The sequence below is a fragment of the Mesocricetus auratus genome, unplaced genomic scaffold (genome assembly GCF_017639785.1).
Source record: "Mesocricetus auratus isolate SY011 unplaced genomic scaffold, BCM_Maur_2.0 Super-Scaffold_100004, whole genome shotgun sequence".
NCBI classification, from domain to species: domain Eukaryota; kingdom Metazoa; phylum Chordata; class Mammalia; order Rodentia; family Cricetidae; genus Mesocricetus; species Mesocricetus auratus.
This window is the reverse complement of record NW_024429189.1, coordinates 73,487,808-73,504,027: the sequence shown is the minus strand read 5'-3', so window position 1 is coordinate 73,504,027 and position 16,220 is coordinate 73,487,808. Positions and strand designations below refer to the sequence as shown.

The following is a 16,220-nucleotide window of genomic DNA, read 5'->3' as shown; positions in this document are numbered from 1 at the left end:
CACTGACACTCACATTTGGGGGGTCCAGATCAGTCCCATGCTGGCCTCCCCACTGTTGGTCTGGGGTCCAAGAGCTCTCCCCTGTTCAGATCAGCTGTCTCTGCTGGTTTTGCCAGCCCATTCTTTGCCAATTTGCTCATCACTCCTCTCTCTCTGTCACTGGGTTCCTTGGGTTCAGTTCAGTGATTAATTGTGTGTTTGCCTCTGCTTCCATCAGTCACAGGATGAAGGCTCCCGGATGGTTATAGACATCAAGTTCATTATCAGGGATGGGCATTCGAGGTGGTCCCTCCACTATTGCTTAGCTTGCCAATTGGTGTTATCCCTTTAGATCACTCGAGGTCACACTGGTGCCTGATCTGTCTTCGAACCTATGATTCCCTCTTCCCCCTATTCTACCCCCACCCCCTCAACTTCCTGATGGTGGTACTAAAGTGGCTTTCTAATGCTTTAATCCTTGATGCGACAGAGCAGGCAGCAGGCATACTGAAATGTGCAACAGCACAGCAGGTGATCACGACACAGAGAGGCCAGGACTGTCTTCCTCAGGCTTTATAGATGATGGTACCAACACCAATATCAAACCCTCAAAATCGTCCACAGTGAGTTGCTACACAGCTGAAGCACAGCTTGTGGCCAGAGCAGGATGGCGCTAAAATGAATCCCTATCATTATTCCAGAATGCTATTCATACATACATACTTACATATATACATATTCACAATAGCTCAACTTTAAAAAATTTAATACATTTCATGTTAGTAAGAGCAAAGCATTTCAGACAACGGGCATTTCACACACTCTCTGCCAGGATAATTATTCAAATTTGTCAATCTCTCAAAATACTTTTGAATTCCTTGACTGAGCTAAGTACTTTAAACACTAAGGTGATAAGATGCTATCTGTGTATAATTTATAATTACAATTAAAGGTACAAAATAGGAAAAGAAGCATAAATGTAGAGAGGGACAGAAACGAAGTGTTAACTTGAAGTGTTTAGAGAAAAGTCATACTCTCTTTAAGGGCATTACCCTCCCATCTTACATGGAGCAGAATGAGCTAATTATGAGATGTATGCGTCAAAGATTTCAATTTCAGGCTTGACTTTACTTTGAAGATTAATTTTTTACTTTATCATCTTTACAGGCAGTTCAGCGGACAGCCAATCTGAATGTTACTCATTGTTCAGTGATGTATGAAGTGTATTTAATCGATGTGAAGAGAGTAATATTAAACTATTATCAGCAGCCTCCGATATCCTAAATATCTCAGAAGAAAGGTCAAGAGGTAACATTGCTGGTAATTATATGAGAAACAATGTGTTTAACTCATTCTTCCCATCAAAGCTCTTCCACAATCCATGAAATAGAAACCTACAGCAGGTGACTTGTCTCTAGTGGTAGACAAGTACAGGATGTTTGGGACGGGTTTACGTGGAAGTCAGCGCCTCCCTAGTACTTCAGAGAACTGCATGTCTTAAATAACCCAGAGATACAAGAAAATTATTTACAATAATCATTAAGCAATTCAAAAGCTAAATTTAACAAGCATGCTGGCTCTCTCACCTAAAAATGCAGTCTCTGCCCTCACAACCCAAGAGAGAGAGAGAGCCAGCCCCTCCTGTTCCTTATAAGAGGTCACTTGGCACACCTGAAGCCACGCCCCTCGGCTGCGGCCACCACCGCAAATCCACTGATGGAGTGAGATGCCACTACACTTGTGTCTACACACACAACCAAAGCACTAATTGAAAACATAGAGAGAATTGTGTAAATTGCAGCCACGATGCCTTTGGAACTCTTCTGTTCGTGTGTGGACTAACACAGTTAGATATCTTAGAAACTAAATAAAATCATGTGTCTGCTTCATCTTCAAATAGGACCCTTTTGTAAATACATATATTATCCCTCCAGAAATCATTCGAACCCAAGACTCACATCTGCAGAACCTGCAGAATGTACTAAAAGGTGAGTGTGAATGGTTTACTGCTCTTACTGTGATTTCCATCCTGGTGAGAGGTCTGGGCCCATAACCAGGGTCCTGCTGTTTTTCTTATCTCCATTCCTCAGAATTCGGAGTCTCACAGGGGCACACTGCTCTGGTGTCTTACAAGCTGGCCTCTTCATGGGAGGGCTGTTTGGCACCAGTAGACCTTCAATTGGCCAGTCAAATGCCTTCAAAAGCGAATGAAAGAATGTAAGAGCAATAAATAATATGAGTCTTTTGTACCTTTAATCCTTCATTCACTTAGCAAAAATGTATTGAACTGCTCCAAAGAATTCTAGGTTGTTGGGTTTTTTTTCCCAGAAAATAGAATTCAGTGATTTTTTAAAATTTAAAATGGATCACTGTTTTTAAAGTATCCAACTTTTTAAATTTAAAATTGATCATTTTTTAAAGTATCAAAGAAACATTCTAGAAGAGTAGAAGTGAATTAACCTCAGGTGTCTTTGGTTTTGCTTTTGTGTGAAGTATTTTTAGTCAGTGTGAAGGAAACGAAAATGTGTGAAAAAGAATTTTATAATAGCCTGAAATTATACCATCTTAAGCTGGATCCAGGTGGCAGGGCAGACTACACTGAGAGAAGTTGAAAAGCAAAATAAGCCGATGAAATAATAATACGTTTCAGACATTTCTGGTGTGGAATTCATTTATTTATCTAAACTTTTACTCATATTATTAATTCATCCCCTCCTGATATTTATTTTCTGATTACTTATTTTAGGCACAGAATTAAAACTATAAATTGGACAGAATAATCTATACTTCTGAGATAACTTACTTAGACATCAACTGGATGGTAATGAAGGTAGGATGTGTAGGGGATCTCACAAGAGGAGACCCTAACTCAGCAAGGCCACACTAAATTCCTAAAGGCTTAGGGTATAGTTGCAATACTGTGTCAATCCAATTGGGGTATTTTGTTTTATTCTGTTTGTTTGTTTGTTTGGGTGCTGGGGGGGTACAGCTCCATTGGTAAGAGTCTGGCCTTAGTGTAGCAAAGGATTGATAGAAGTGTGCGTATCAGATATGAATGTTAGTGGAGCATGATGTGCGGGAAACAAGGAAACCAAGGATGGCTCCGGAGCACACCTGGGAAGGTCGGGGAATGCAATTGCTATCCACAGAGATTAAATAGATCACATAGAGCAAATTGAAAACAATAGTGAAGTGAACTGGAAGATATTTCTTTGCTTTTTGTTTAAATCAGAAAAACTGGTCATTGTGGAGCTGTGGGGTTGACTTTTACTTTTTTGCCCCCCATGACTGGTGGACCACTCAGGTTTTCTGTCTCCTTTAATTAAATTTATTTCTTTATTGGGAGGGTGCGGTGGGTGTGCAATGGTGTGCTAGAGATCAGAGAGCTACCTGCCAGGTAGTTCAGTTGTCTCTTTATACCGTGTGGGTCCTAGGATGGAACTCTGGTCATTTAGACTTGGTGGCCAGTACCTGACCCAGTGAGGCATTTCACCAGCCATTTGGGTCTCTTTTTGACTCCTTTTTAATATACTACTTTTTATCCAAAGAAGTTGGCCATTTTATTAATTACTATAGTTATTAGCATAAACTTATTTATAATCCCTTTATCTTTCTAATCACTTAGCAGCTATACATATATCTTCTTTTATTCTTAATATTATTTCATTTTATCCAAACTTTTTTAGAAAGTATGACTATATATTTTTATTAATATTTTCAAAGAACAGATTTTTTGATGTTTCTATGTACCTGTGCTATTTAATCTCTCAGTTTTTGATTTTATAATTTATTTTATTTCCTTCTTCCTATTTTTTGCACTTTTTTTGTATTGGTGATCTAATGTGGGACCTTATGCATGCTAGGAATGTATTTTACCACTGAGCTACATTCCCAGCCTGCTACCTAATTTCTAAAAGTTCATCCTTACTGTTATTCTCCTAATCCCATAAACTGGATACCGTCTCCTTTGTTTTTAGTTTTTCTAGCTTATTAATTCTAGGCTAATGAGAAACTCTGTCCAAAAAAAAAAAGAGCAAATAGACAATCCCTAAGGATTGAAACCCAAGATTATTCTCTTGTTTACACAACACACACACACACACACACACACACACACACACACAGGTCACATGTACACACACAGATTAATTCCAAATTGACATCTGGGTGTAAAATTACTAACGTTTTTCCTTCTCTTTTTAACCATGAGAGGGAGAAATGATTCTCTCTCACAGTTAGCCCATGTGCTTCTCAATTTATAGAATGAGGGTTTGGAACTAAGAGTTTTTCACACCTGATTGTGGTGGTTTGAATGAGAATGACTCCCATAAGATCATGTATTTGAATGCTTGGTTCCTTTTTGGGAACTGTTTGGGAGGGACCAGGAGGTGTGGCCTTGTTGGAGAAGATGTATCTGTGTGTGGGGTTTTCAAAGGTCCACACCATTCCCTGTTAACTCTCTCTCTGCTTTATGGTTATGGATCAAGATATGAGATCTCAGCTGTTCCTTTGATCTGAACTGATCTGATCCTTTGTCACCACAGACTCTAACCCTCTGAAACCATAAGTCAAATGAAATGTCTTTTATAAGTTGCTTTGGTTACTATCAGAACAACACAAAAGTGATTTAGACAGTATATTTCTGAGGAACAAATCTGAGATGTGATAGTTTAGTCCCTAGCTAAACTACTTAGCTTCCAAATTGCCCTTGATAGTGATAGTGATAATGGACATTTGTTCAGCTCCATGGATGCCCTGCTACCTTCAGATGGGTTTTATGATCTCTAGGTAGAAGGAAAAAGCCCAAAAGGTGCTGATGACCTAAGTTCTGTCCCCAGGACCCATGTGGTAGAAGGGAAAACTGACTCCCACAAGCTGTCCCCTGGCCTTCATACATGCACATTCAGACACACACACATGCATGTATGTGTGTGAGAGAGAGACAGAGAGAGAGAGATGAAGATAGATAGATAGATACAGACAGATAGACAGAGGTAACAAAAATTAAGATATATTAATTCTTGTCCTCACATTTTTTAATTGGTTTGTGTTTGTTTTTCCTGAGACAAGGTATCACTATGTAGTCCTCGCTAACATGGTACTAGTTACATAGCCCAGGATGGTCTTAAACTTGTCATAATCTTCCTGCTTCAGCTTTCCAAGTGCTAGGATCATAGCTATCAAGTCTGATTTCCCATTCAAGGCATTTACTCTGCCCTTCTCGAAAGTAGAGGATAATGACAGACAACGAAAACATGGATAATTAAACTGGCTGTGGCTGTTTCTCCCCCTCCATTTTCTCAGTTGGAATTCTGGTCTTCCCACTCATTTCTTTATTGGTCTTCTCTGTGTTCAGGCCATTCTCCAGCACAGCTGCATTGTCAGGAGACCCTTGATGGGCCTCGGTGCTCCCTTGAGTGGATACCTCCCCTTGCTTTCTTTTTCTCTTATCTCATACACAGAGACGTTGGTTCAGAAGTCAGCTCTTAACCAGTGACTACAGCTTCTCCACAACATTGGCCCCACTTCGTCTGTTCGCAACAAATAACCAAATCTTCCATTCTCTTGCTTGTTTATTTTGGGTTGTGTTTCTTTCCCTTTCCTTTCTTTAAAATTATTTCTGAGTTTGTCTGACATTTCAGAAGACTGCACATCATTGGTTAAAGAGTTCCTGGTTCATATGTAGACACAGTGCCCTTATATCTTATATCTTCAGATCCACATTATGCATGCCTTTTATCATTTTTGGTCACTGAAAAAAGTCATATCTCAACAGATTAATAAATCATGCACTTTTAATTTTCCTCTATCATTGGTCTATCCAAATAGATGCTGTGGTGATAACTTGCTTGTACAAATAAAGCTTGTCTGAAGATCGAAGGACAGAGCTTGCCACTAGCTGACCACAGAGGTCAGGAGGTCTGTACAGACAGACGAGAAATGAGATGGCTGGGCAGAAACAGGAAGTGAAATGATTGGACAATAAGAGTATATAAACGGGAAGAAACAGGAACTCTCTTTTCCCCTGGGAAACTAATGAGTTAAAGCTGGATTTGGCTTGTTCCCTCTTCTCTCTGATCTCTCAGTATTTTCCTCAATATCTGACTCCAGGCTTTTAGTGTTTATATCAATTAAGAATTCCATTTACAGGAAGTATTTTAACTTTGCAGTTTTAAGATCATTATCCTGTAATGCATACCAAAATCTCAAGCCTCTTTAAACTCTCTAATTCTAATGTTTTCATCCTTGAATAGGAAAAATTCATTACTCCTTGTGTTTGAAGATGTAGAACTGTATTTCTCAATTTATAACTTTTCAAGGTTTGAGAAAATAACCCAAGAGTTCATTCCTATAAACTATTCCTAAATAAACTAAACAATTCCTAAATAAAATAATCAAACTAAAACTACTGGTTTATTTAGAATAAACCCAAAGAATATATTCTCTATGTCTTACCAGGTTTAATATGTTTTAAAATACTGATGTTCTTGTATTCAGGAAATTTTGTAGTTATAACATTTAATAACTTCCTTTTAGGATAAATAGTATCTAAAATGTGGCCATAGCAAAGGATGATTCTCAGATTAGCTGTCTGTTTCTCAGCATGAATGCAACCTGAGACACTGTGAAGATAACTTTGTATTTCCACAGTGTTTGCATTTCTTACCTTTTATGTTTGTCATCACTGTATCTTGAGTAGCTATAGTCATGAAATTAAAAGAACTGGATACTCACTCAGTGAGTTCAGTGATTGTTAGATGTTTTTCCTTGATTCAATATTGTACTTAATTTTCAGGCCCATGCAGGCTCTCAAGCCTGACTCACTTTTCCTCAACACTCAGCCTCTACTGCCTGGACACATAAGCTTGTATGTGGATTTTGTCTCTCTGTTCACTTCACTCTCTATTCATCACCTTGGCCTCCTTTTACTGCTTTTTTTCTCTTCTCTTACAGCCTATATTCAACTGTAAGATATGGGGGTCAGAGGTGACATCTATTTCCCTGTTCTCCTTCCTGACCCTTAAATACATTACAAACAATAGATACAACATAAACTTGGAGATCAAATCAGGAATAAAATTAATGAACACATACCAAAGGCTTCTAAATTCCACAATATGAATTTCGAATTTCCAAATCAATTATGTGAAGAAGGATTTGGAAATATGGGTCTTTCAAATGAAATGGACGCAGACTTGAAGTGAAATGGGTTGTATTTAATTTGAGTTCCCTGCTTGCTAAGTACTTTCTTCCCCAAACATTTCAAGAAGCAGCGGGACCCCGAAACCCAGTCATTTTGGAAGATGTAGTCCATCCATCTGACTCTAGCTAATTTAATGCCTCAGTTCTTTCCCTTTATTTTACAAGTAAGGGTCAAAGAATTTGGGGATATAATCTGACACAAACAAGGGCAAAATAAATGCATTTTTAGGTAGATGACACCTACCTATTAGGAACTAACTGCACGAAAGGCATGCAGGTCAAAAGGAAAGTAACCTTAGGGCGAGGACCTGAGATGTAAGGTGAAAACTTTAGGAGAAGTGGAAATACATAGTGACTTCATGAAAGAAGTTAATATCTTGTGGGGATTTTATTGATAAAACTTAAACATATGGCATAAGTAATTCCTCATATCAGAAATCATAAGGTTGATGTTAACAATTCCAGTATTCCTATTACTTGAGAGAAGACAAAACATGTTTACTAACTTTGCATTTTGATCATTTATTTATGCAATTTGGAATGTTCAGGGTAATTGCAATAATACTACCCCCAAAGGAAGGAAAATAGAAAGAACAATGTACAAACCAGTAAATGGAGAAACTATCAGGACAAAAAAGCCACGATAAAAGAATAAAAGACTGGCATGAAGGGAAGATAAGGCATGAAAAACAGAAAGAAAATAGAAATCCAAGTACATGTGTAGTTAGAATAGACAAGGCTAAAAGGTTTAGTTTAGATAGGGTGATGCCAGGTCAACTTCCTAAGTTGATTATTGGGCCCATTCCAAGAATATGCAAAACCAGAGAGTAAAATGATGGAAAGAAAACATACTAGACATATTTTGGAATGCTTTTAATGTCATTGAATACTGACTGATACTTTTATTAGAAGTAGACAGAGTTTCTATATAATGATGAATTTGACTATCATATACTATCTGACCATGTGTGCATAAGATCTGTTTCAAAGTATAGAAACAAAATTTGAAGAATTACAAGAAAAAGCCAGATCAATTTGTTTCACAGTGAAAGATGTACCTCTTTTCAGTAATCAACAGAAATAACAAGATTCTTTTAATATTGAAATTCAGAAGGTACAAGGGCATTTTCAGAATGCTGACCAGATACTGGATGTATACTATATATGCACTATATGAATATACTAAAGTCATCCAACCTCATTAAGCTGACCACTGGGAAGAACTGGCCACATGTACATGAGCTTTTTCCACAGAGGATTCTCAACTTTGGAGTGTTTCCACTGGCCTGGCTTTCTTATCCCTTTATGCTTTATGGCCCACCTAAAATGAAACAGAAAATGAAATGGGGATGTAGCAAGGTTAATGCCATTCCAGATTACTGATTTTCATTGACTATCTGCTATGTACTAGCAAGACTCAATTTGAATTGAGATCCTCAGACTGGCCATTCTATTTACAATAATACAAATAAAAGTAATTTAGAAATAAATTAAATACTGTAAATTTAAGTTGAGCCAAAGTTGACAATGCCATAACAGAAAAAAACCTGAGGCAAAAGACAAAGTATAAGAAGTGTCATTTACATTGACAATGACATAATAATAATACAAAGATAGAAAAACCATTGAAAATAGAAGGATTCAGTGAAACTTCTAAATGACAAAGAAAAGCTAATATGCACTTACTTATTGTGGGAGAAATCATTACATTATTATTGCCAGAAAATTTCAAGCTATTAGGTTAATTTTAATTATTTGTGTGTCTCTCTGTCTCTCTCTTTCTTTCTGCATGTTTGTAGTACTGAGCATTGAATCCAGAACCTCAATCGTGCTAGGCAAGACTTCAGCCTGTAATCTTTAAGCAATAAGGCACACACCTGTCACCCCAGCAGTCAGGATGCTGGGGCAGGAGAATTACAAGATCAGACAGGGATAGACAGCAAGATCCTGTCTTGAAAATCAACAATTATTAAGATATTCTGTTGTTGAAATTAGTAAATGTAGTTATTACTACTTACACATCTTACAGTCTGCTTACTGAGAATATATTTCCAACAACTCCTATACTATTAGTACTATTTGCCTCATATAAAAAAAAGTAAAATTCCATATACGGACAGCACAAGCCTCATGATTTAAATTTGGATCCTCAGAATCCACATGAAACCTGAACATAACAGAGTCTGGAAGCCCTTGTCTGTAACTGCACCAATCCTACAGTAGCCCTTGTCTGTAAGAGAAGCACTCTTACAGAGATGAGAGCTGGATACAGGATGCTCCCAAGGGCAGACAAGAAAGAACCACACCTCAAGTGGGGGACCGACACCCAAGGATGTTATCTGATCTAAATACATACACACTGAGGCATGTGTATGCCCTCACACATGAGCAAATGCATACATAAAATAAACATACATGTACATGCATATATATACAAAAATAGTCAAAACATTTTTAAAATTTACATGTATCATGGTAAATGATACACACATATGCACACACAAAGTTCAAATTTTATAATATCAACAATATAATATTTTTAAAAGCAAAAGCAAAGTATCTTTCTCAAGATGCTATTTTACCAGTTGTAGAAAAAACAATGGCCAATGGCTATTTGGTAAGCAGTTAAAATTATGTCTGTGGAAATTTATAGGGCATACCTAGAATTACAGCCCAAGCAAAGTGATGCTTAAAGGGCTGTTAGTGAGTTAAATAGAGGGGCCAGCAATATGGCTCAGCAGTTAAGAGCACTGCTGTTCTTCCTAAGTACCTGAGTTCAAGTCTCAGCATCCATATGATTCCCTACAATCATTTGTTACAGGTCCAGAGAATCCAGTGGCTCTGGGGTCACTGTACACATGTGGTGCACAGATATATACATGCAAGGAAAACACTCGTATACACAAAATAAAGTTAACTAAACCCAACTAATAGAAGATCTAGAGAGGACAAACCAATAAAACACTCTTTTCTGGGTGTCAGTGAGGAGGCCTAGGTAATCTATTGAGCCTTGGACAGCAGATCAGTACCCATCCCAAGCATACACACAGACTTTGGACTCCCATAGAACAATGTGAGGTGCACTCTCACCCTGAACTCTTGGGGAAGGGTCTAGGCCCTGCCCTATATGAAATGACAGACCATGGACACCCCCATGGAGGGCCTCACCCTCCCTGGGGGAATGAGGGGATAACGGGGGGGGGATGGGAGGAGGGCACGGGAGGAGGGGAGGGAAAGGGAGAGGGACCTCGTACTGACTTGTGAAGCAACCTTGTTTCTTATCTAAATTTAAAATGGAAAATAAAAAAATATTAATAAAAATAAAAAAATAAAAAAAATAATTATATTTTGAAAATTTGAAATGCCCTATAGAAAATAGATGGGAAGAAGTGATATTCAAATAGAGCTAAACATTTTAGAAAATAAAACTTCAGTAGAATGATTGAAGAAATGTTTTTAAATAAAAATATAATAAAATAGTAAAATCTCTAATTGTGATATAAATGTTTGTGGTTTATTAAATTCCCAAACTAGTTTTCAATGTAAGTGTCCTTTTAAATATTAAGTACGAAAAACGATTATTTTTGAGAAACCAGAATTCTTACATCTCTTGCAAATAAGTACAGATTAATAAAATTGCAACAAAGATAAAATCGAAAATTAAACTAAATATTTGCTTTAGAAAAGATTAAAAGTGAGGGTAGAATGTGTGTGAATGTTACTGGTGTAAGAATTCTGATAAGTAGGAGAAAGCACGGTCCTGCCCAACTTCATGACAGACTGAACGGGACAAGGAGACCCCCATGCCTGCCAGGGTCTTTCCTGCTCTCCAAGGAGAAAACATAGGCCTGCCTTGTGGCACAGGCACTATTACAGAGCAAATGTATGGAACGGTATGGGAGAGAAAGGGGGGGGCAGAGGCAGAGGCAGAGAGACAGAGAGACCGAAAAACAGAGACAGAGATTGATTCACGTCCTGTGGACAGGGACATATCTGAAAAGATAAAAGCAGTGAAGCTCACGAGAGAGTGGCCCCTGCACCTCTCCTGGACTACACAATAGAGCTGGTGCTACTGTGAAACAGCATGAAAGCAGGAGAAGTGGCCCCGCCCTGTGCTCATTTCTGCAAGGCATGAACTGAACTAGCCAGGGCAGTGCCAGAGAGCTCACCCTGGTCGCATCGCGAGGATGGGGAAGGGCAGCTGGTAGGCTGACCAACTCTGCAAATTACCCAGGCTCAGAACCAGGGTTAGGAGTTTTGCACCCCAACATCCACCCCATCCATGGACTGCTGGAGCATAGAAGGGGCCCGGTCCTGAAGCCCCAAACCTACAGGATCTCCACGACACAGGGCGACAATGGGATATCCAAAAGGAGTACCAGCGAGGGTCCAGCACCAACGGTGTAGCAGAAGCCAAAGGCCTCGAACAAGACCAATGACTCTTTGCAAAGAACACTTGCAATTGAAGATATATGGAAAAAAAGGAAAACCATATGACTCACTGTGTCACATTACAGCTTTCATGACTAAATTTTTTTTCCTCTTAAATTTTATTTTTGAGGGGGGAGGTTGCAAAGGCAAAGGGTGGATACAAAGGGAAGGGAGATGAATGGGATCAAAATGCGTGGTGTGAAGACACAAAGAATAAGTAAAAAGAAAGTTAAGAAAAAATGCTGATAATGTAATTTCTGAAATATTCACACTTGAAATACAGACATAGGAAGAAGAAAGCATGTTCTCACCACATAATTGAAAAGGTCATGGAAAATAGCATTTCTGTGCTATGTAAACATTCCAAATCATGAGGTAGAGGAAGCCAATTAATTATTTCTATGACAGGTTGAAAACCTTCATAATTAATTCAGTCTCTGGTTATTTAAGAAGAAATACAACAATGTTATTTATAATTAAAAACATAGCACTTCTAAATCAATATTAATCAATAAAATATAATATTATGGCAGGAGACTAATTACTGTATATAAGTCAAACTGATCCCAAGGATAAAATTATGGGCAGTTTAATTAATCCATCAAATACAGGAACAGTACATCATCTGTATTTTTCAAGCAGAGATGATGATCTGTAGAGACCAAGAAATTCCTAAGGTCATTCAACCCCATCAAAGCCATATGTAATATCTATCTTATTTTGAAGAACCTGATTTTTCAGCAAGCATACTGCAAATTTACAGAGCACAGAAACCAAGAGATGGCAACATTTCCAACCAACCAAGAGGCGTGAAGTTGGGAGCTCTTAGGAGCCAGGGTAGTGACAGGATATGGCTTCCATCCATCTCACATTCCCCCTCTTTCCTTGGTGAAGCCCTTTATGTAGTGGACCAACATTCTGTATCATCTTTTGCAGACTGACCCTAGGTTGCTAGCTACATAAAAGACAGTAGACAAACATCACCCAAGTAGGCACCTACTTTGTCGAAAACACATAGATAAAAGATGGCTTTGTTTATTACCACGTCTTTGCATGGCTCCAGGGATTGGCCTGAGTGAGGCAAGAAATAGCACTTCCCCTCCTCTAACTCGCCCTTCCAGAACTCAGGACTTTTATTAGATACACTTCATCTGAGAGGCTGAGGTATTGTTTACAGCAGAATCATGAGGGCAGGGTTTGTGGTACTCTGCTGGGTCAAGGAGACAGGGTTAACTATTTTCAGAGAGAGCAGTCTCTGTAGGGAGCAGGTTTATCTTCAATATCCAGGGTGGGGCATATAAAGCCATATGGACATTTTCTATACACACCGTTAACACTCACACTCAGACCAGAGGATGACTTTGTCATCGCTCTGAACCTCAACCTGGGGCTGGGGGAGGTTTTGCCATTTTCCATGGGTCTGAGCCTCAACCTGGGGCTGGGGGAGGTTTTGCCATTTTCCATGGGTCTGAGCCTCAACCTGGGGCTGGGGGAGGTTTTGCCATTTTCCATGGGTCTGAGCCTCAACCTGGGGCTGGGGGAGGTTTTGCCATTTTCCATGGCTCTGAGGCTAGAATCCTTGGCATGGTACACACTCACTCAGGGTTTCCATCACTCAGGTTTTCCTCTGCTACCCGCAGCCAGTTCCTTTTGAGTCACTTTCTGGTAACCCACCAGATGATAACACAGAAGTAATGGGCGGTCACATCTTTTCCTGAAGCAGCGCTGAGGGCTCTTATTAACCTGTGAGGTCTGGATATCCTGAGAGCCCCAAGTAGCTGTGCGGCACATAAGAGGTGGGTTGTACAGCGTTCAGACTATGCGCCTTGCTGAGCTTGCTTGGCTTCCTAGAATCCCTACTCTACAAGCTGAAGACACCCCATTTCCTAGCAGAGCCAACTTCCTCATTTGCTTCATGACACAGAGCGAGGCATTGGCCTACACATCTTGTATCTACTAAAATAGGTGCCAGATTGTGTTTCTTCCATGGGACTGACCATCCATCCATTATTTGTGCTGAGATATAATATTGCCCTATAAGGCATGGACTCTGGATTTATTATAACTAGCTAGGGAGGTCTTAGAAGAGGCAATAATTTAATTCATAAGTATGAGACAGTGGCTTCTGTGGCACACTATCAGAAACTAAAAACAAGAAAGAGCCATTAAGTAAATGTCCTCCCCTTTTCACCAAGACATGCAGTTCTCCAAAACTTGATGGAAGGGGGACAGAGTGAGTTCACTTGTAAAACCACAGACAAATCCATAACATACTCTCTAATGCTTTATTTCTCCCTTCCCAGCTCAATTTTTATTTTCCTTTTCCTTTTCCTGCTATTGTACTTTGTAAAAATCCTGGGCACAGGAGAGCTCAGCACTCAGCAGGTGGAAGCTTTGCCACCAAACTTGATGACCTCAATTCAATCTTCAGAACCTACTTGGTAGAGGAAATGAATCAACTCCTGAATGTCAAAGCAACACCCCCCACACCCCCCACATGTGCAGGCACAGGTACACACACGTACATAAACACACACACCACACACATACACACACATGCAGGCACACACACGTACATAAACACACACACCACACACATACACACACATGCAGGCACACACACGTACATAAACACACAAACACACATACACACACACACACACACTGGCACACACACACGCAAGCACACACACATATACATAAACACTACACACATACATAAATAAACACACCATACACATATACACATACACCACACACACACACACGCACACACACACACACACACACACACGCACACCACAACACCCCCCCACACAAGCACACACATATGTACATAAACACACACACACACACTTTTTGGGTATGTAAACTGTGCTTCCTTGTTTACTAGGAAAGTAGAATTAAAACACCAAAGACAGGAATATGGACTACTCAACACTTTAAATGGCCATATTCTCAAGAAAGATCTGTTGCCATAAAAAAAAGTCTAAACTGAGTCTAACTCTCTTGATAACATTGTATGCTGGGTAGAGTACTGGATCTTTGCTATGGTTTGAATATGAAAGATCACACTTATCATGGTGGTATGCTAGATCTACTCAGAACACTTGATCCGCTGGGTACTCTTGACCCCCTCGGTACACTGGGTGGTGGAGCTGTTCTTGGAGGCTAGAGACTCCTTGAAATAGGCCTGTGCAGGGCCTTCCCATAGGGGACAGCCTTGGAGGATAGGCTGGACCTGTTCCATGGTCCCTACTGCTGCTGTGATGGGATCAGCTGTGTGTGGCTGCCACACACTGGCCCCTGTCACTGGTAAACATCCCACTGAGATGGACTGGCAGCCTCTGAACGTTTAGAGCAAAAGGGACTCTTCCCCTGCCCCTTTCTGAACAGAAACAGAAGGAGTGGACTGGGGGTGCAGAAGGGGGATGGGAGGAGAGGACGGAGGGAAACTTCAGTCGGGATGTAAACTAAGTGAATAAATTTAATTATAATAACAAAGTATGTCCAAAGAGAATCAAACATAACTCCTCTATCCTTACATTGTCTGTCATGTGTTTAGTCACAGTTAGGAAAAAAGTAATACTGAATAAGGGGAGCATTTCTGTGACTAACCTGACCAGGTGTCCTGCTCAAAAGAAGCTGCCTAGGGTCCTTTCCCAGGATTAGCCAGAATCTGCTGCAGCTGGGATGAAGGGCAGCAAGGCTATGCCTCCGGCTGGCAGCAGAGCCCTGCGCTGTCCACAGAGGCTAGTTTTGCAGGCACATGGAATGAAATCACGATAGAATCGCTGAGGCTCACACCAAGGTTTCTGAAAGAATATGCTGTGACTTGATTATGTGTAGCAGAGCTGGATTCCCAGAGAGAGGGCCAGGGAGGCCCTGCCCTGCCCTGTGTGTTGGAGAGGTCAGGAATGGGGACATGACATAACATCTAAGAAAGATCAGACAATGAGGAAAGTCAGCCCGAGAGGGGACCCATGGGTGCCGCCGGTGCCTGGTGGTCGGCTTCACAATACGGGAATATGACTGACTGCTGGGTACCAGACACAGAATCACAGGAATTGGTGCTCGCCTTGCTGAATTATTTGTTTTTTTTTTTTTTGGTCTGATCTTTCTACAGCCCCATTTTTCCCTTCTAATATGGGGCTGTTTATTCTGTGCCACTGTACATTGAAAGTACGAATTTTTAATTTTTTTTCTAATTTTCGGGGACTCACGGTTAAGAGAGTGCCTCGAGTTTCAGTAGAGACTTGGAAGTCTTCAGCAGCATCAGTGTTGAGATGCTAAGAATACGGGGGTTTATGGACTTGGATTGAATGTACTTTGTTGTGTATGATGACCATGGGCATATGGAGGCCTGCAGAGAATATTATGGTTTAGATGATGAATGTCTTCCGTAGATTAGTGTATCTATGTATTGGTCCCTAGCAAGTAGTATTTGTCTGGGGTGTTGTGGGAACTTGTCAGCATGGTCCCAGATGAAGAGTATGGTACCATAGGGACTGTCAGGAAGCCACATGTTCCTGCCACACTGAGTGATCTGCTCCTGTCACTGTACTGGCCCTAGCAGGGTGGACTGCTATCCTCTGCAATGTGAGCCA

The 16,220-nt window shown here is 40.1% G+C and overlaps 1 protein-coding gene across 13 annotated transcripts in view; it reads right to left on the bottom strand.

Moving 5' to 3' along the window:
- Positions 1–16,220, bottom strand: part of Dcdc1 (doublecortin domain containing 1) — a 414,546-nt gene that overhangs the window by 58,691 nt on the left and 339,635 nt on the right. For all 13 annotated transcript variants that reach the window (XR_005877304.1, XM_040745964.1, XM_040745975.1 and 10 more), the window contains 2 exons: positions 8,380–8,503; positions 1,996–2,174 (listed from right to left, as the gene is read on the bottom strand). Coding sequence is in view for 12 of the 13 variants with exons in the window: in XM_040745964.1 (XP_040601898.1) it covers positions 1,996–2,174; positions 8,380–8,503 (303 nt within the window). In the remaining variant the exon portion in view is untranslated. The remainder of the gene's footprint in view (positions 1–1,995; positions 2,175–8,379; positions 8,504–16,220) is intronic.